The 21,857-nt window shown below is 43.2% G+C and overlaps 3 protein-coding genes across 3 annotated transcripts; 2 read left to right on the top strand and 1 right to left on the bottom strand.

The window, feature by feature from the left end:
- Positions 1–1,971: 1,971 nt before the first annotated feature.
- Positions 1,972–3,626, top strand: PCOAH_00012510 (KIR-like protein; the record flags this gene model as incomplete). The annotated part of the gene is made up of 3 exons (XM_020058060.1): positions 1,972–1,980; positions 2,120–2,911; positions 3,330–3,626. Coding segments are annotated over 3 exons (1,098 nt in total), but the record flags the coding sequence as incomplete, so codon positions are not given.
- A 2,430-nt stretch (positions 3,627–6,056) lies between these two features.
- On the top strand, positions 6,057–18,150 carry PCOAH_00012500 (Erythrocyte membrane-associated protein; the record flags this gene model as incomplete). Its single annotated transcript, XM_020058059.1, has 2 exons — positions 6,057–7,246; positions 7,362–18,150. 2 exons carry the CDS (start codon positions 6,057–6,059, stop codon positions 18,148–18,150), a joined length of 11,979 nt encoding a protein of 3,992 aa, XP_019913441.1.
- Positions 18,151–19,533: 1,383 nt separating this feature from the next.
- On the bottom strand, positions 19,534–20,661 carry PCOAH_00012490 (Uncharacterized protein; the record flags this gene model as incomplete). Its single annotated transcript, XM_020058058.1, has 1 exon — positions 19,534–20,661. The coding sequence occupies one exon, from the start codon at positions 20,659–20,661 to the stop codon at positions 19,534–19,536; it is 1,128 nt and encodes a 375-aa protein (XP_019913451.1).
- Between the last annotated feature and the right edge of the window lie 1,196 nt (positions 20,662–21,857).

The following is a 21,857-nucleotide window of genomic DNA, read 5'->3' as shown; positions in this document are numbered from 1 at the left end:
TTTAGTGTGCTGGCTCCCAAGACCCTTATCGCTTAATCTATAACTATCTCTTTCATCGTTGCAACCATTTTCAGCTGCACATCCTAAGGGGCTATTTTCGAATTTATTATAGAAGTCGGTCCATGAGGGTAACTGCTTCGAAAATGGGGTCTATAGGTGTAATTAATGGAGTATATATGTACAACCGTACACTTCCCTTATTTCATTTTACACTACATCACATTACATATATAAAGTTTAATATGTGTACACTATATAATTATCTACGTTGCATAAGAAGGAAGGGGAGTAGACCCCCCCTAATATTATTTCCCTTACGGATGTTGATGACATGGTTTATGTGCTCTTTTATATATATATTCTGTTCTGAGAATTGTGAATACACAGTCAGAAAAGAGATGTATAAAGTGCTCCCTTGTTCGATAATAATTATGAATATGGAATTTTTTACTTTTTTCCTTAATAATATTCTTTAGTTTTTAAATGATGATAACACATACATGTACATATCAAATCACCATATGTACAATTAAGGCATGAACATGAAGGCATGTATATGGGAAGAAAAGTAGCAGAATGAATAAGAGAAATATATAGAAGTTCTCTGCTTGTATACTCCTTGTATACTTTTTTCGTGTGCGCTTTTCTCCATGCATTCCATTATATTATGGTACTGTGCATGATTGTTTGAAATATTATATTATTATTTATACACATTTCAGCTTCCATATATATATGTGTATCTATATATATGTAAAAATAATGTGTTTCCTTTCCTTCCTTTTTATAAGGAATTCTCATATACACATGTACATGTGTAGTACTTATTCCATATTATATTAGTGTGTTCTAAAAGGCGGTGAGAGCGATTAGTTAAAGAGTTGTTTACATATATGTATAGTGCAGTCCGTGTATATATAATATTTTTCCCCCCTCCCTTATCACATGTGTACATGCTTATCCATATGTAATAGGAAGAGCTTGAACTTATTGATTAAGTGAAAAGGATAAAATAAAATGGGAATTAGGTGAATTTATTATGTTGGAAGAAAGAAAATATATGTGTGCACATCTTTATAATAATGTTTTTTGCAGTATACACCCATCCCCCTTCCTTCTCTATTCAGGACTTCTCAGTAGTAATAAAAGTTCCTTTTCTTTTTTTCCTTTCTTTTTCTCCTTTCCTTTCTTTTTTCCTTCCTTCTTTACACCTTAAAACCTTGCTTCTTTACATCTTATTCTTTAACCTTCTTTTTCTTTTTAAAACTTCCTTTTTTATTTAAATCTTCTTTCTTTTACATAAACCTTCTTTTATTTTGTTTAAATCTTCCCCCGTAACACTTAAACCTTCTTTCTTTAACTAAACCTTCACTTCCTTTTTTTTTTCTTTTTTTTTTTAATTTATATACGATTTGAAAGGGTTTAGGAAGGGTTCAGGGTTTAGGGTTAAAAATGATTTGAAAATAGATTACACGGCAGTAAGGGAATGGGGAGTGAAGGATGTGAGGAACTGGAGAAGAGAAACTCAAAAGAGTTTTCACTTCCTCTTCTGTTATTCTTTTTGCCATCCTTCCCTTTCCTTTCCTTCTGTGTTCATTATGCAACTTCCTTTAACACATTTTTTTATTCTTTACTTTGTACTATTAGTCGTACATGTGTATAAGGATTTCGATTCATACATATGTTGTGTATATAATGTGTATTGTTATTGTTTAAAAATTAAAGTATATTATAAAGGAAGGAATAAAAATTTCAACATTCAAATTCATAGAACAAACAGAAAATTTACATATACAACACTTCCTTCCTTGCCTTCTATACTTCCCTACCCCTTATGCTAAATGTATATATATATAAACAATATTTAAAGTAGTATATATATATATATATATGAATACACAACACAACTCTTAATATAAACTCATTACACACACATACATATAGAAATATATCCTCAGATACATATAAACCATGACAAAGGTACTACGGATTATTATATGTTTCCTTCCATATGAGGGTACATGCATATGCACATAGTACAGCAAACTTCCATGTACATAATATAATGAATATAAAGGAGTGTACATATATATATATGCTATATTAACTACACTTGTAGGGACCAGATTTGAATCAATTACCTTCGAAGAAGAAGTTCTATGATGTATTCGATTCGGCTACTAAGGGAAAATGTGCAGGTACATGCGAGAATAGCGTAGATGGAGCTTTAAAGACGTTATCTTATGGTGATGATTTCAAGAAAGAAATTTGTGGTGCCTGCAATAAGGCATCTACAATGAGTGTAGCAGATGACCCCTATAATGAACGTTATAATTTCTTATACTATTGGATATGGCAGAAAGTGTTGGACAAACTGAACGGTGGTGCTTTCGACAGCAAAATGGAGTTTTCCATGAAGTCCCTCTGCTTAAATATGAAGAATGAGTATAAAGGTAAAAGTTATGAGGTTATTTGCACTGAAAACATTGACAAAAAACTTCTCCTTCAGAGAAAAAAAGTACATGAATATTCTTACGATTACCGTACCATGGATGGTGGTATACTGATGGGTACGCCCAACTGTAAGGACGAATGGTCTACTTACCGCAAGGAAGTTCTTGAAGCATGTAGAAAAGTGGGTGAAGGTTGCATGGTAACGCTATTAAATTCAAGTGATTCCTATTGTGACGACTTCAATAGTAAGTACAGGGCACACTGCGATACGTTGAAATTGTTAGAATTGTACTGTGATGAACATGCCGCATGGACAACTGCAGATAAAAAAAATACGGAATATTCAGTTGCAAACGCAGAATTACAGGCCGCACTCCCCAAGGTCACCACCACAGCAAGTATTTCTTCCATCTTTGGCACCTTAGGACTAACTGTTGCCCCTTTCCTCCTATATAAAGTAAGTAATAGTACAAAATTAAAATAAAAACTAAATTATTAACAGTATAACTAATATACACCCCTAACAACCCACCAGCCACCTAACAACATTCCTACCACCTAACAACCTCCCTACCACCCCTAACAACCCACCAACCACCACCCTTACAACCTACCTACCACCACCCTTACAACCTACCTACCACCACCCTTACAACCTACCTACCACCACCCTTACAACCTACCTACCACCACCCTTACAACCTACCTACCACCACCCTTACAACCTACCTTCCACCTATCACCACCTAACACAACCTTCCATCTTCCCTCCACCCACCAACCACCCTAGCACCTAACAACCTACCTTCCACCTACCACCCCTAACAACCTTCCGTTCTAACACCCCAAACCCTATAAACTTTCCTTTCTATCAGTATAAACCATGGTCTTCTTGGTTTGGTAACCATTTTGGACATAACGGAGGAAGAAAAAGCAACAAAAGGAAGAGAAGGTCCACTGAGAGCACCTTTGATGCATTTACGGAATACACAACAACAGAAGGTGCATCAACCATTGGTTCCACAATATGTGATTTATCAGGAGAAAATTCCACAGTACGTTCCTCTGTAAACACAAGACCATCTACCACCATGAATGAAAGAACAGGAAGGGCAGGAACAGGAACAAGTGCAAATAATAATACTACAACAGGTCATCACCAAAGAATGAATGTAGGTTACGGTCGCATATAGCAACATCGTCACTGTGTAACATATTGTGGAATGTAGCACTCATTTGGAATGTTGAATGAGTGTGTGCCCCCTTCCCCCTAGAGGGGGACGCATAAATAACCATCATAAAGCTTATATGCAGTGTTGGAAAAAAAAAAAGAAGAGACTTTTTTTTTTTTCCTTTTTTCCTCCATTCCTTTTTCTTCCATTCGTTTTTCATTTTTTCTTTTCATTCCTTTCCTTTTTCTTCATTTTTCCTCTTCTTTTCTTTTTTTTTTTTTCCTTCCTTGTCTTTTTTTTCATTTTTTTTTTTTTTTTCCGTTCTATTCTGTTTTTACTGCTCACACGTGATAGGTTTAAAGGCGGAACGAACCTTTCGCGCTTAATGCATGTGATGTGTATGTGCAGCGGCGCAAAAAAAAAAAATAAGCACACACTACCAAAGTTATATCTTTGGTGGAAGAGTACTAAATTCAATTCTACATATATACTGGAAAATGTCATAAAAAAATAAAGTACATAAAGGGTACGACTTAATATCCGCAGCGGAAACAATAAAAATGTGCACAAATGAGAATACTGAATAGTTTTATTTCTTACCGTAAAATTTTGAACCTCGCACACGGTGTGATCAATTTCCATATTTCCACGGTGTAATAAAATTTTGTGAGTTGCGAAAATGGAAAAAAACAATATTAGAACAGTTCGAAGGCGTGCACATCTCTGAACTCATCACAAGTAGCATGGAACTGTGCTTACTCAAAACTCCCTATTGAAAATAGGATCGTCCAAAAGTTCCGCACAAAAAAAGTGGAATCGAAATTCTATAGTTGCAAATGTCCAAATATAAAATTTTTTAAGGGAGTTGCGCACAAAATGCATTGAAATTCAATAGTTGCAAAAGTCCAAATATGAAAAATTAAGGGGGGTAACATATAATTTGGGCGATTGTGAAAAATGTAACGGGATGCTTTAAATCTGATCTATTTCTTGTGGTATACTTGTGTGAAGTCGCAAGCACGGCTTACCTGTGCAATTCGCAAATACATGGGCTTGTATACACTTACATATATTTCTTTTATTTCCTTACGTATACGGGGGGTAAATTTACAATGTACCAATTTTTCCTATTTTTCTTATTTACCCTTCTTCGGCTCGCAACTCCCTCCCTCATTTCTTTGTCTCCCTCTTCCATGGCCCCACAGGCAGGAGCGATGTACTCGTTTCCCGGACGAATTATCACTCCTGTGTACCTTCTACACGCCGACGGTACCTATTTATACGTTCCGGTAGGTATTCTTGTGTATCCCCGTGTATTCCCCTGTACGCGCTTCTTCCCCCCACCCACGAGCGCACATATAGGTACCAAAGTAGGGCCTCCTCTTTAAAAGAAGAAAAAAAGTGACCGTCGAAGTTTTCCCCATAGGAAAGAAAACCCGTTTTTTACGATCACCCCCTAAGAGATGATCCCAAAAAAGAAGGAAAAATTTTTTAACATAAAAATAACGTGTACAAACAAATCGGGGGTGCGAAAAAAAAAAAAAAAAAAAAAAAAAACTACCGCTCTGAGGTACTCAGGGGCTACGCACATAAATGCGGCGAAGGGTAAAAAGATGCCGCGGGGCGACGTCATATCCCCCACTCACTGTGACTGCAACGCTGAGCCACTGCGACGGAATTAAAGTCCGACACAAGCAACAAATTTAAAGTTAGCAAAGTAACGGGAACAAGTTGCAAAAAAAAAAAAAAAAAAAATATAAAAAAATGGAATAAAAAAAACTGATGAAGCATCAAAATCGTACTGTTGGAGGTTTGATGCCCCCAATTGGAAGAATGGCCCATTTCATTTCGTGAAATCGTTAAGCATATTTCACTTTGGGAAGGAAGGAGCAACGGGAAAAGTGACAACGGAATCACGCAGGCACCGCGCAAGACGCACCCAACCAGGTTCTCCACCAACCGGGCGGCCCCCCAAAGGAACTCCGTGCCCAATCGACGGAAGAATGACACTGACATGGGTACTTGTGAAGGTCATGCTGCACAAGTGATGCCTTCCCACGATATTCCTTCCAGAGAAATCTACCCACCCCCAAATGGGAAGATCATATGAAACGCTTCTACATGAACCCTCTTCCAAAGGACCTCATCAATTTTACACCGCATTAAGCCAAAAGGGAAGGGTTAAAAATGAAAAAATAAAAAAACAGATAACCATATAAAGTTAAAAAAAAAGAAACGGGGGAAACCAACTGACCTCGAAGGGGAATTGTTCTGCACAGAGATCAGCTAGTGACCCCTCGGAGAAGAAGAAGAGCAAAAAAAAAAAAAATGAATGGTTCAGTCTCAACCTTCGTTGATACAAACCCCTTTTTTTGACCCCCATCCTTTTTAACCACTCGTATGAGAGAGAACACAGACTTTAATTTAATAATGGACAGCGTAGAGGGGGACCTACGCTCCGTCGAGAGCGGGGATAGCGGTAGCAACACACCCAGTGGAGGAACACCCCAAAGGCGTCAACGCGAATCGCGACAGAATGCACACACGCACAGCCACCGACGCGTTCTCAAGTGTGTGCTGAGAAGAGACACTAAAAGAAATTCTTCAGGTTCCTCCACTCACAAGGAAAAGGATGCACATACGTCGGAAGTTTATCCGGTCGACGAAGAGGCAACCAATTGCACACCAAGTGGAATGAACCAGAAGGAGCGCACCGTTCGGACCAATTCGAAGAAGCATAATAAACAAGCAAAAAAAACAATCGATGTGGTGACCCACTCCACGGAACCACAACATGTTCAAAACTACGTCATTGATGATAAAGAGCATGTGTCGTGGTGTATCCAGGAAACGGGGAAGCTTAAGAACAAGCAGAAGAGGAGAAAAGGAAAGTCGAGACCCCCTGCATCTGAAGTAGATGCGCAACGGGACGAACACGTGGAAGGTACACACGCTTTCTGTCCGATCAACGGGGATGATGAGAAAGACGCTGACGAGAGTGAAGACTATCAGGACAGCGACGGTGAGGATGGTGACGACAACAGACATGGCAGGAGCCACCTCGACCGATGCCACCGCCCCCGTCGAGTCGACCCAACCGAGGAACGAAGAAGGGAGCTCAGCATTTACAAAAAAAAAGTGAACCAAGTAAACAAAATTCTGTACAACCTAAACTGCTTCAACAAGTTTAGCAGTCTTGAGTTCAGGAAAGGCATGTCACAAAATAAAAAGCAAAAAGAAGCTGAAGTAGTGGAAACCACCTTCACTTCCGTCACCCCTTTCTCGAGGGGTTCACAGAAGGAAAATCCCACTTCCCTCGTAACGTACACGCTGCATCCGAAACAGATGTCTCTGCACGATGAAGAAAATGCATGCAGCAAAAACAATCAACCAAGTGCGATGCGTCAGGCGGTTCACAATTTCCCAAAGGGAAAAGACACAACTGTGTTAGGTAGAACACTTCCCACACTTCACGCTGCGCACCACCCCTATGATGAGCGAAATGGGGAAGACTCGGAACCCCCCAACCAGGTCACCGTAAACAGTAATTGTGAAGGGAGTGCCACCCCGACAACACACTCCAGGGGGCACTCCCAGCTAGCCAAAATAAAGCAAAAGAGGTTGGAGCACAAAATACATCTGAAATTACCCATTCTGAATGACATAAAAGATTTCCTCAAGAAGAAGAAAAAAAGGAAAAAAAAAAAAAAAAAAAAAAAAGGAAAGTGGCGGCAGCGAGGTGGATAGTGAAGCAGCTAACGGGGGGGAGGACGAAGCGCAAGCAAACTTTTCCACCAGCTGCTACGTGCAGGTTAACCAGGAGGAAGAATCACAAACGAATGGTAATAAATACAGCACTACCTTAACGAACGGAGAATGCATGCAAAGTCGAAAAGAGCGGAACACCCAACAGTTAGTACCCCCTGAGAGTATCTTCCCACCAAATGTTACAAACAGTAGTGACCGTCCTATGGATGATACTAAAACGAATGCTTTGCCAAGTGTAAGTGGTGAAGCTGAAACAACCATTCTACTACCCCTACCCTCGGTAAACACAACCGACAGTAAAAGTAAAAATCCCTCTCACAAAAGGAACCCCTCTCGAAAAAAGGAAAACATCTCACTAGATGGAAAGGATGACATTGTGGTGTCCGCTCCAGGAACAAGTATGTCTAGCAAAGCGCATGCAGGGAGTCACCAGACAAATAAACGCAAACCGAAGGGAGAGGAAAAGCATTCCCATTTGAGTAAATGCCAAGAGGTAGGCAATCTAGATAGTCAATCAGCACCCATATATGAAGTCACAAAGGAGGAGAAACTTTTTGAGAGTACCAAGTTTGATAATGTCACACTTAGGTCGATGCCAAATGAATCGAGTCAACCTCGCGTCTCTATAGATGACGCATCTAGCGAGTCGTCCACGTCTAGTGCATCTCCATCACAAATAAATTATAAACACATTTCTAAAAAAAATGCAAAGAGGTTGACTTATCAGGGGAAGGAAACTATTGTTGCCCAACCCGAGGGAGAACCCACTTCAACCCCTTTGATTATAGCTAGCCAAAAAAAACGGGATCACAATGGCACAGTTTTTAAAAGCACAAATGATTCCATAGGAACAGTTGAATTCGGTACTGTGGCTGATGCAAACATGCAAGTAGGAACGAACGAAGGTAGGGAAGCTGAACAGAATAATGGGAACAAAAGGGGGACTAACAAAAAGAGGAGGAAGAACAAACGTTCCATCGCCTCGAATGTTGAAGACACCACCAGGAGGGAAAACCTGAGTAACCTTCCAAGTGACCAACCTGAACCATCCCAACTGAGCAGGGATGAAACAAACCAATCGTGTAATCCCAAGAACACGCCAGATGATCACACAAGGGAACCCACATCGTACGAAAGGGCTCTCCCCAATGCGCATGCTATATCACCCACGTCGGATGTAAATAAATCCGAGGAAATTATGAATACCAAAGGGAAAAAAAAAAAGAAAAAAAGAAAAAAGAAAAAAAAAAAAAATTCTACTGAAGAGGTGGACACAAACGAAGGACTTAAATATACGGATCAGCTAACCAACTCAGCTGAACACAATGAAATAGGTCAGTCTCCCGAGGAGGAAACACCCTACCTGCTTGAAAAGGAGTCATCTCCCATGGGAGGTGGACCCCCCCAGGTTGAGTATAACTTGGACAAAAAATGTAACCCCAAAAAGGGATCCAAAAAAGGCTCAAAGAAAATTGTTACACGGAAAGGCAGCAAGGGGGAAGAGGAAGGGGCGATGGATTCTGCTTCAACTCCACAGGCAAGGGCGTTTAACGAGAGCTTCGAGAAGGTAGACCGAAACCATTCGGGAAGTACCCCATTTGGTAGCAACCAGCTCAGTATGAACGAACCGCATGCCCCCGTGCTGCCTCCAAAGAAAGGGACACACAACGAGAAACAACGAAAGAAGGATCACACACACCCGCAGCAGATTGACATAAACGACTCAGCCCCCATGAACCCCATCGTCTACACATCAATGGGAAATTATGCGAACAGGACCATGAACCCACTTCCCCTAAACCATGGGTTCTGCACCGCCCAAAATTTATCAAATGTGGATCGTACAAAACAATACAGATGCACCAGCGAAGATAATTTTAATGAACATGATGTATTGGCTCAGGAAGAGCAGAGTAACGTCATTGGGGGAGACGCATCTTTTGTTAATGCGCCCCCTCGTGATGGCAGGAGTGTGCACGGAGGAGACAATCGAAGCAGCGAAAGGGGTGATAGCCCAGACCGGTACAACCACAACAGTCAAAACGAGGAGGACTATTCTGCAGACGTGCTCAGTGACAACGTGAGCAGCTTCGTATCGAGGGACTACGCCAATTACGTGAACTACATTAACTACATGAACTACCTGAATCGAATGAACCCAATCAGCCACGCGAATCGCCTAGGCCGCGTCAACAGGGCACTTCCCCAGCGAATACGCAGAAAGGGGTTCCTATCGAGACACTTAAAGTGGAAGTACCCCTCTGGTTCCACCACCTCCTACATGGAAGACCTATGGAGAGGTGAAAATGAAGGTGGCGTATTCAACAGGGAACCCTACTTTAACCATTTTAAACGTGGTTACGCGAATTATATGATCAGCGGGAGAGGCTTAGCTGGAATGAGTGGAATGAGCTGGCTAGGCGGTGCCCAAAACTTTGGCAACCCAAACCGAATTAGCCACATGAACAACTTCATAAACGGACAAGGGAGCTTCTTCCCAGGGAGGCAAAACGAAGGACGTAGAAATAAACCTCGTCGGTTACTTCAACAGCCGTGTAGACCCCCCAATGGGAATAACCCCCTCCCGTATGGAAGGCAGTACAGAGTGAAGACCTTTCCCAGTGGTGGAACCGATTGGAATAATTACACGGACATAAGTAGCACTATCGCAGCAATGAACAATGAGGACGTGGCCTCTGTAGAGGCATCTCTCATCACCGCGGCAGATGAAGTAGGGGGGTATGCCCCCAGTATGCATGACAATCGAAGAAGAATCACCAGCAGTGTTCCTCATCGTTACGACATCGGTTACAACATTTGTACTTCGGTCCCAAGTGCCAACAAACCGTGTAATAAAATTGGACCCTCTCACAATGAGTACCATTATGCAAACACAAATGGAGGCCAATGGGAAGACGCGAAAGGGATACATCGCCCAGTGAAACATGACCCATTCCTATGCAGAGACGTAAGTTACCTAGGGGGGGGTTACAATCTTGGAGTGAAGACCCCATGGGATGTTCCACCTTACAATAATCACTTGGTTGTTCCATTTAACAGAATGGGAATACCCCCCATTGGAACCATCGAGAGAGGTTCTCACCATAGCAACAACTGGAGCAGTCACCTCGGCGCGAAACACGTAAATGTAGAAAATAACTTCCCCATGGGGAGTAACTACCCTCCAGGAAATAAGCGTATGGTGGTGAACGCACAAGGAGTGAACCTCCCCCCTGTGCACCCAGACCGAACCCCTTTCCATCAGACCATCCAACTGAACAGAGAAAAAATGACCTTCCTCCCAACGCATAAGTGGGACATCTACAACAAATTACGAATAAGAAAAAAAAAAAAAAAAAAAATTTTCAACGATGAGCAGTACACACAACAGAGTATATACCATGCAGACAGAAATACTTATTTCCCAAACGATATTAACAAATTTAATGCCATGTATCCGCTTGAATATAACCCTCTTGTGAACACCTTTGCTGGCTCCTATGGTAACCCCTCCAGTGGGTTTTATCACCTCCCCTATGGCGTCATCCCCCCGGTCGGCATCCCACTACGGGATTTCCACTCCATTAACGGCGCGCCGCATTTTGCAAATCTGACCAACGGGGGGAATTTCTCCAATGGGGATTCCCTGGATGAAAATTATGGACCCAGTCAACATGGGACTTACCAACAGGGGGGAAATCCTCACGCAAGGTACCCCTATAAAGGACTTCCCCCGGACCAGCCACACATGTCACAGAATGGCAAACCCTATCCAATGATTTACCCAGGTGAAACAGAAAAGGCCAACAAGCTGGATAAAAATGACCCCCCGAAGGTAGGAAAAAAAAACAGTTTCACATTGCTTAATGGAAACAGAGTAGAAAAGGATGAAATCTGCAGGCGACAAAGTGCAAATGATGACCAAATGGAAAATGAAAATAAAAAGAACGCCACATATCCGAATGACCAGTTCGTAGATGTAACTGCTGAATGGAAAAAGGTTCCAACGGGTGATGACTCCAGAGTGTTGCCTATCAAAGGGGAGGACCTATCGAATAGTTACGAAGGCGTCCACAACGGGGGAGCTGCACCAGTGAGACTCCAAAAAGAGAAAAAGAAAAAGAAAGAAAAGTCAGCCTTTTCAAAGACGAAGCAGCAAAATGGGGATAAGACAAACAACTACAACGAAATGGTGAGGAAATACAACGAACTTAAAAAATGTAGCCATGAAAATGTTTCAATGGATAGGAATGACGAGCAGGACTACACGGTAGAAGACGCAACCACGATGGGTGCACCCTTTTGTTTGTTCACCAAAATAAAGCAAAGGAGTACGAAGCAACCTACCAAGGGGGAGGCCGTTACCATGCAGGGCATAGAAAACGAGAAGGAAGAACCCCATGAGTGTCTTAATTATGACGTCGAGGGATCCTATGCATACGTGCCGCAAAACGGGCAGCACCTGAATGATAAGAAGAAAAAAAGAAAAAAAAAAAAAAAAAAAAAGAGGCAGAAAAATGGAGAAGAGGTGACACATACTACGGAAAAGGCACATAGTGGGGCACCTGATCACTCTAATGATGCTGCCCAAAGGGGGAGAAACCAAAGTTGCGTCACCCTAAGTCACTACGATAAGTTCATCGCGAGCAGAAATCACCTTCCCCTCCGGAACGGGAGAATAAGAAGTCTATCTCTAAACCTGGACGACAAGCCAAGGATACATCTGCTGCCTCTTCTGCATGGTGCAATTCAGAGGTACAAAGCCATTAAAGTGGATCCTCCCCCCGCAGTGGGAATAATACCCCCTACGACACTTCACAGAGGTGATAGTGCAAACAATGCACCACGCAATGCCCTCCAGGCAGATCTCTTCCTCCTGCTACGCAAAACAGAAGAACTACTAATCGACCTGCTCAAAAAGGTAAAGCCGTCCAAGGATATCAAACGAACGAAGCGGAAGATCTTCTCCCTCCTGTCCAAGCTAATAAAGCACTTGTTCACCTGTGACATAAAAATATATACCGTGGGTTCTAGTGCCTACGGGGTGGACTCAAAAACAAGCGACCTCGATATCGTCATCCAGGCGAACCTCTACAACCCAAAGTATATCCTTCGCAATATTTACAACTACATCGAACAGATGAAGAGGAATCGGGAGAGGGAAAACGATGTGGCGACGAAGCAGAACGAAGAGGAGGGGAAGGATAACCCCGCCATTGACGCAGGAAGCAAAGTGCAGACAGATCAGTACCATTTGAATATCCACGAGAAATTAAGAAGAACAGGTGTCACACCCCTGGACCCATCCGAATGCGCCTTCTTCGACAACGTACAGCTACAACTGGTAGATTCTGCGAGAGTTCCCATCCTAACACTGAGAAAAAATGACATCGTTTGTGATGTGTCTGTTAATACAAACAACTCATTGAAGCACACAGAATTCTTTTCAAGTATTCTAAAAAGGTTTCCCAACTTAAAAAATGTTATGAGGATTCTGAAGCTACTTCTAAAGGTTAGGACTTTACCGTCGATGAAGCAGGGGGGACTACCCACTATCCTCTGGATGATGTTGTCTGTTTGTTACTGCAAACTCCCCATGGGGGGCAGTTCATTTTGTGGGTCTGCTGAAAAATACCCATTTGGGAGGCGTGACCAGGGGAAGACTCAGAGGGACGGAAAACAAATGGAAACCTCCACTTGTACAAGTGCAATTAGCCCTGTTAGCAGCGTTACCAATGAAACAGGTGTACTGCTCCCGTGTGTTCCTCACACGTCGGGAGATCCATCATTGGAAGGACACACGGACCAACTTAAAGGAAGAGACTCATCAGATGAGCTTGTCTGTTCCCTCGACGGAGAAAAGGATGAACTCCTGAACGGTGGTTATTACCATGACGGGGGAAAAAACGCTATGATGGAGAAGCAATCCATCGACTGCACCCCCGGAAGTGACGAGGAAGACACAAAAAAGAAAAGATATATTACAGGACAGAAAGAAACTGCGAGGGAATCTCCAGCGCACGTACAACACGAGAAGGGGTTGAACGATGGGACCACATCACCTGGTTGGTCCACTCAAATGGGTGAACTACGTGGTAGCTCCCCTTACCACCACGAAGGGAGATGTCGTAAGGGGAAAAATTCCCCCCAATCGAACAACCCACATAAATCACACCATTACAACCGTAGCAGTGAGGGTCACCTGCACACAGACCAGAACCAACCCATGTGTGGCATAAACGATGGTGAAAGAAAAGATGCCCTCCCCAGTGGTGAACTCAAATTCAAAGAGGAAAAAATGCACATCGGTGTGTTGAGCTCATCTCCCTCAGTCTGCAGCAGCTTGGTGAACAGTGCCTTTTGTGGGGAACCCATGGAAAAGGATGAGAAGGAGGAGGAGAACAAAAACAAACGCGTAGGCAAAGATGAAACGCGCGAAGAGGACCAAACGGCCAGCCATTTTTCTAGCATGTCGTGCCACTTAGTGGAGGAGATATTCTCCCATAATGAGTACGAAGAGTCGAGTGCCAATTCGTGTTGCCATCATTATGCCGAATCGTGTAGACACAATTGTGGAAGCGATGGTGAAAGGGGATCAGAGTGCGTTTCCACCTTTTCAATGAACTGCTTCGACAGCTCCCTTACACAATCCACAAAGGGTCAAAACCAACCCACGCAACAGCAGAAGCGGAAAAGAAACGTCCTAAAGATAATGCACCGTAATGGTAAAATCCTGTCCCAGTTCGAACCCCCCATGGGAATCACACCAAATGAGGAGGGAAAAAATGAAGGACCTGCAAAGTGTGTGATGAATTCACAAAATGGAGGAAGAAGAGACCAACCTGGGGAGAGCCACCATGCAATCAGTGAGAACCACCTGATGGCGCTAGCCCCCCTCTTCTACTCCCTCATGATTCTGTTCAACGAACTGAACTCCAGAAAGAAGCTAACCAGAACGATAAACATAATCGATGAGGAAAAGTGTCACCTCAAAAATCCAGACGAAATAAATAAAAGGTTACTGTCGTCTGTTTGCCACGGGGGGGTTTGGGACGAGCTACTTACTCTTTACGACCCCATTTACAGCTTTAACTACGAAAGGTACATTAGCCGCACGGGTGGGCATGCAATTGCTGCTACACCTGTGCACGTTGGCAAACCCAAAGAGAAAACCCAAACGAGTCCTACGAAAAGCACAACAGGGAGCCACATGTATAGAGAGAACTTTAGGAAAGACCCCCACCAGATAAACGACATCATGTGTTCTATGTGGTCCAAAAAGAAGGCAAAAAGTTTAACCCCTGATGAGTGTCGTAAAAGTGGAAGCTCCTCCCCTGCAATCAGTTCCTGCAGTCCCAGGGAGGTACACCAGATCAACCGGAAGGATCAAGCAAAAGAGGAAACAAATGCCGAACACCACCTGGAAAAAAAAAACAAAATAACAACAGAGTCATTCCTTTCAATGCTTACGGATGTAACGTCGTTTCGTAAAATGGACGTAAGGAAACACTCAGGTAAACGGGAGAGTGTATCGAATGGAGTCGTTCATTCTGCCAGCGTAGATCGTGTCAACTGTGGTGGCCACCCATATTGGGAACATCCCCCCTGGAAGGACGTGAAAGGTCCTTTTGTTGGCGATACTGTGAAGACATGTGGTGTTACCCCCCCACCGAAGGAAATAAAAATGAATGGAAGAATTACCAGCGGGTCCTCCATCTCCACCAACAGCAGTAGCAGCGGAAACAGCTTGCAAATATCGCATGCTCGTGAGGGAGATTTTTTAAAAAGTGGGAAGAGGACCCCTCATCCTGATGGAAAGACCAACCATACCATAAATGAAGACATAGAAAATGAAGTTGATTTAGCAGAAGAGGAGGATAAGACGAACCCGTTCCTTCTTCACAACGCACCCCAGTTAGACTCCCACTGTGACGACGCAGGTGGGATATCCCCCACGAGAAACTCACATGAAGTTGTTGAACAAGCTAATCAGATCTTCTCACCTCATCCAAATTGTAACACAGAAATGGTAAAAACGTTTGGGGGGGAGTATATATCCAACGCGTTTAAGGGAGCACTGCGTAAAGGAGATCGCCCCTCCATCAGCGAAAATCCCCCAACGAGGAGAAGAGAGCATTACATGAATGACGAGGACGTAACGACAACCACTATGGATGCAGTTCGTCTGAACGGAGGACGAGGTTCTCATTTCTTCACCAGTTCTTCGAACATTGCGTGGGGGAGTCTCCCCCATTTGGATATGCGTAACACAGCTGTAACGTCCGGAAGTTACTTCAACGATGTCCATCTGTCTAACTCCCTCACCCCCAGTGACACAATCTTGCATGGTATGACAGATGCAAATTTTAGGATCCATGATGGGGCCCTCCACATGTGCTCCAACGAAGTGAACACCTCCATGAGTCAACACAGATGCAGCGTCACATCGAATAAGGAAAATACAATCCGCCTCAAGTACAACCAAAACAAACACCTCACAGATAACATATTGGAAAAAAATAACAAAACGGGTAATCGCGTCGAAGTCCGAACAACCGCACGGAATATCATCCAAACGAAGAGAAACATACGGACATTTGAAAAGAAGTACGAACAGAATATCGACTTGGCAGGGAAGGTCAGTAGCGCCACGTGGTTGATATATCTGTATGAGCTGAAGAGGGCTAGCTTCTTTATCAACTATTACCTGCACCATTTGCATCTGTTCATTTGTTTTAAAAAGCACTTCAATGGGGGGGGAGGAAGAGAATCAAATGGGATACACGTAAACCATATCCCAAAGCATCCATGCGATGCACAGACGAGGATAACTAAAAACTACGAGATATTCCAAAAGAAGCAGTGGCTCACCATCAAGATAAACTCAAGAGACGAACTGTCAAATGCAGATAAACCAAGTCTGCAAAGGAGGGAGGTCCTCTTCCCAAATGCCACATTTCCTCTGCTCAGCCAGACGGAGCAGCCAATCATCCTCGACAAAGGGAGCCAATTGGATCTGTTTAAGAGAGAGTCACCTCAAGTGGGAAAGAAAATCCACTCCGATGAAAGGGTGCAAACCGAGGAAAACACAACGCTAAGCGAAAGGATAGAGAAGAACAACCTGGACCCGACTGGGCAAATAATTCTAAAGTGCATTTTGGAAAATCTAAAATGTTGCATCCATGCATTGTTCGAACGGACAAAAGGAGAAATATATGTCCTTCCCTTCCGTCCTCAGTTGGGAAGTTCCCACCTTCGCAGAAGCAGCAAGGAGGAGATACCATCCAAGGGGAACCATCCCAATGATGGAGAAAGGGAACAACGAGGAGGACGATTTGCAATTCCAACAGGAGAAAGCACCGAAGATAGTTGCAACAGGAACGCAAAAAGTAATAACCACAAGGAACAAAGTTTAGACGACCCCACAGATGCAGAGAACCAATACGCCCTTGTCCTGATAGAGGGAAAACTAGTGTTCGTTAAATTTGTGAAAATCTGCATCGATAGAAATAAATTTTGGGACGAAAACTTTCTCTGCAGGAGAGACATCAGGACAGTCATCCACGCCAAGGCTCTAGATGTTCTCTTCATTTCAAACAAGGCAATTAAAACGGACAAGAAAAAAAAAAAAAAAAAAAAAAAGAACCAAGATGGTAGGCAAATTCACCCCAACAGTGACACAAACGGTAATGAAAATCTCGCAAAACAAATTTGCACATCCAGCGATACGTCCGACATTGACCAGATGCTTCTAGAGGATAACTCCTTGGACGAGAATGAGCGTTTTTCCAAGAGGGACCCTACGTTAAGTGACTTCCCCTGCGCTGCTAGTGAGAAGGTGCAAAATGATGCTGCTGCCCCGGGGGGTGGGATCAAAGGCGAAAAACCCGCTTCGAAAGAGCCCAAAGGAAGAACGAATGATCCATCCGACGGGAAGAACCCCTACCTTGTGGACAATTCGAAGCGGACCATGAAATCTTGGGATTACGAAAAACAGAAACTAAAAGCAAAGTGCAGTAATTTTATTTACAACTCGAGAAATGACTACCTTGGCCTTCTGGTGGAACAGAACGGGGGGGGCAGGGATAGGATGGTTAGGCGACAGGCAAGTCAGCCGAGTCAAACAGGTGAACCGTGTGCGCCTCTCAAACCGGGTGACGTGTTCCTCATCAACCCGTGCAACTTCGTAACGCGTGTGAACGTAAAAACAGTGTACGTACCCAGAAGGAGTCTCAAGGACGAACTGGCGGACACCATTTGCGAAAGGGCTCACCTGAAGGAGAGTCAAATGAGGAATATTTTCATGCTGCGCGAAATGGGACAATCCCTGTCGGGAAGCACAGTACCCTTCGAGGAAGCGCAACAAGGGGACTGCCAAACAGACGAACAGAAGGAAAAACAACCAGAGGATGACGACGTATGTTGCGTACGAATTATCCCAAGAAGTGAAATAATGAGATACAAAGAGCTCATCCGTATTACGAGAAACAGTCCCTTTTATCACAAGAAGGCCAAGCACATTTCTAACAATGCCAACCCCCCCCTGCAGCAACCGGTGAGTGTGTGTAACTTTTGTCAGACCAGGGGAACCTTTAATGTGAAAACGAACCACTTTACCCTTTCCCATGTGGACACCGATGTTGGGCAGAGTATCACCCAGCTTCTCCGGCAGTTGATACATGGGAAGTACGTCTCCGCACACCGCAGGGGGGAAGACTGCCACCAATGCGCCCAAAACCTACCAACGCCCAACTGAGAACAGTTGTTTTGTGCTGCCATTCCTACGTTCCTTCCTACTTTGCAAAAACGTAGTGCTAGGAAAACGCAGCTTATGAGAGACCCCCACGAGGGGGGGAAACAAAAAATTAACCACGCTCACCTATCACGTTTACAAGGGAGACGTCCCACAACGTCCTTGTAAATTGAGTAAACACATCATGTATTTTCCTTTTTTTTAAGTTTGTTTTTTTTCTTTTTTTGGTATACGTTTTTTTGTTTTTTCGATAGTATGTTATTATTTTGTTGTCTTTGTTTTTGTTCCCCCCGTTTTTACTCACCTCGGAGGAGGCAAACACGATTTAAAAAAAAATGCACTAACGGGCTAATGTGTAACTTGCCAACCGCAAGCGTATGCATGAAAAAACGCACACAAACGAAACCACCAACATGGTTGTTCCCCCGCAAGAGAAAAAATAAATATAGCCCTTCCGAACATTCAGACACATCTAAACGTAGAGATACCGAGGTGTACACCTTGTCGTAGCATCCCAGTAGGGGAGCAGAAACGTTTCATTGACGTGCCCCAGTAAGTTTCGCACAAATATTAGGGTCACTCAAAATTGTCCCAACATGGAACCGAGCGTGTCGGCAAAAATGCCCAACGGAGGAGCTGATTCCTCCCCCTCGTCCATTCCGCTCGGCTACACGTCAAATGTGCCTTCACCCCTTCGTACCGTTAGAAAAGGTTTTAAAAAAATGCAAAATGGATATTTTAAGTTGGGTGCTTCAAAATTGGGAAAAAACAGGAGTTGCAAAAATGTGATATGCACATGTGGGGGGCACACCACAAGTACATACACACACACATAACTGAATATACACACTCCAAAATGCGCGTAATTTCATTCGGCTCATATTTCCCTTAAACAGCTCCAATGAGGGAAATGTTTATCACTTAAAAAAAAAGAAGATACTCTACAAATAACTTCACATTTGTTCACCTGCCCCCTTCGTTTTTTTTTTCCGTTTGTTAGCCCAGTGAGGGGGCTTCCATCCCTGTCGGTGGTTTACACACACCTTTGGCGGAAATGACCAGTCTGTTCATAATTTCTGTTAACTATTTAGCTCAAATCGCCTGACCGTTCATAATTTTTCTACACTTCTTTAGCAAAATCACCTGAACGTTCATAAAATTTGCATACTATTTAACCCAAACTACCTGACCGTTCATAAATTCTGCACATTTATTAACCAAAACCACCTGAACGTTCATAAAATTTGCACACTATTTCACCAAAACTGCCTGACCGTTCATAACTTTTACATATTTTCTCACCAAAATCACCTGACCGTTCATAACTTTTGCACACTGCAAGATGTCCCTCCCAGGGGCACTTCTACACACCTGAGTGGGGCCATCTCAGAGGACGCGCTTGTTGGAGACCAAGTTCTTGATATAGTAAATGGTGAAAAGGGACAAAAAGATGAGGACAAACAATTTGATGAAGCAGTAGAGAAAGGCCTTGTTGGTGATTTTTTTCATTTTCTCAATATGGGCCATATGTGTGGAAGATAAATACTTCAATTCGTTCTTTAACCTTTTCGTTTCAGCAACAATTTTGTCGATATAATTGGTGAAGTCTTTTATGTGTTCCGATTTTAAGGAAGGATTTTCTCCCAACCCGAGGGCAACCGTTGTCAGTTTTTTTCCCATCCATTTGCTATTTTTCAAAGTGATTGTATAGACTCCAATTTTCTGTGTGTAAAAGTAAAAAATTCCTTCACTTGCTTCCTTCTTGTAAATTATTTCTCCATCCGGATCGGCAATAAAAAACAAAATTTTATTCTCATCTGATTCATTATTGGAGTAAAATACTCCTCTAAAATAAGTGTTCAAATTGGTTACTTCTTCAAAAAGAAATTCTTCTGAATTTCCTTGAATTTCAAATGTTAACAAAGTAGATGGTTCAAAATTTTGCATATTTTTGTTCCATATATTTGTCAAGTCGTCATCCCCCTCAACAACATCGTCACTATCAAAATATTGGTAATCATTTGCGTCCGGTTTCATTCTGTTGTAATTTTCGTTATTCACCTCGTTCGTATTGTTGTATTTTCCATCCTGTGATCCTCCCTTGCCATAGTTATCGAAAAGATTTTCGGTATTCTCTAAATCCTCATCATGAAAATTTTTTTCAAATTTGTTCAGTTCATCCATGAAATTGTCTCCGTCTTGGTTGTTTTTCGTATCCTTTATAAATTCATCAAAATGACCGTCTTCTCCTTTTTTGTTTTTTTGTTTTCCCTGTTCGGGTCCTTTGCTTTGTCCCTTGGGAGTACCACCTCCCCCCGGATCTTTATTCTTCCCTTTCTGGCTGCCCTTTCCACTCGTAGGATCATTTTTACCCTGCTTACCTCCTCCCCCTTTGGCGTTCTTTGCATTCCTGTTATTATTCCCCGCTTTACTATTTGACGCCACCTCATCTATGCCCACTAGCGCAAGTACCACCACTAGCAAAAGCAACACGAGGGGAGGGGAGGTACGCATTTTATTTTACCTTTTTTAAATGTGGGTGATACATACGTAGGAACTTCGCCCGTCCTTGTGCATTCTTATCGGGGTGGGGGTGGGCGCGTCAACTCAGACAGGGAAGCTCCTACCTTGCGCCGAGGCAACCTCTGCGCCCGGTGTACCCAGGTAGGAAGAATACGACGGCGAAACTATACCGCTAGTACAAATAAGTATAAACAGCACTAAATAAACTAATCGGCTATTTGCTAGCCGCCCGCACAGTTGACCCACGCCAACAAATTGGAGGAAGTCCCCAAATGAAAGTTCTTAATCGGTTGTAAAATTTTACAAAACATTTGCTTCGCTCAACAGGGACGAAGCGGGTGTGCGGAAAGGGGGCAGCTCGTGCGAACATGCGATGCGATAGAATGAGCCCATCTGACGCCCTATGGTGGAAAGATGTTATGCATATATAACGTTGCTACACAGCGGGGTGGTATCCTTGCACGCACAAGTGGCCAATTCACAACACGATACTCGCTAACAGCTGCAGGAGTAAGCTACCAAAAAATCCTCTGCTATGGGTTCGTGTTGCACTCGGCAAAAAAGGGGGAAGTGAAGGGGAAGAGAAGGCGAAGAGGCCCGTGCGATAATACGCTTAAATGCGCGAAAAGGTGAATACACAAATACTTTTACATACACTTGAGCGTTTACATTTTTGCGTGCATACACTTTCCCTGTTTGCCGCGCTGAATGGGGGCAGAAATGAGAAATGCTCGCTCAAATAAAAATTGTGACGCAGAGACAACTTGTCGCACATGTACACATACACGGTGCTGGTCCTCGCGGAGTGGAAAATGGTTCCAGGAGTATTGCGAAAGAGGGCATAGCATATACCGCTTGGCAGCATCACCACCCCGATGCAACGCACCTCACGTGGCTATTTAACTTGATGGAGAGAAGCAACCACTTCGGATGTAAAGCAATGTTCGTCCCAGTGGTGCTCCCCGAAGAAGCGAAAAAAAAAAGAATAAAATTGACACGGGGAGAATTATCCTCTCGTGTGTCCCTCCCGCGCGAGGACTCACCGTGCAACACCCATCGAGGTGCCCCTTCCTACGCATAGGTGTCACCACCTTTTTTTTTCCCACCCCCCGTAGCAGATGGGTGTAACTTACGCAAAGGAGAGTTAAAATCTCACCATTTGCATGGCATCCATTTTGGCATCTCCC

The sequence above is a fragment of the Plasmodium coatneyi genome, chromosome 5 (genome assembly GCF_001680005.1).
Source record: "Plasmodium coatneyi strain Hackeri chromosome 5, complete sequence".
Taxonomy (NCBI): Eukaryota; Apicomplexa; class Aconoidasida; order Haemosporida; family Plasmodiidae; genus Plasmodium; species Plasmodium coatneyi.
Note: the sequence above shows the minus strand (reverse complement) of the source record. Positions and strands in the feature narration are given on the sequence as shown.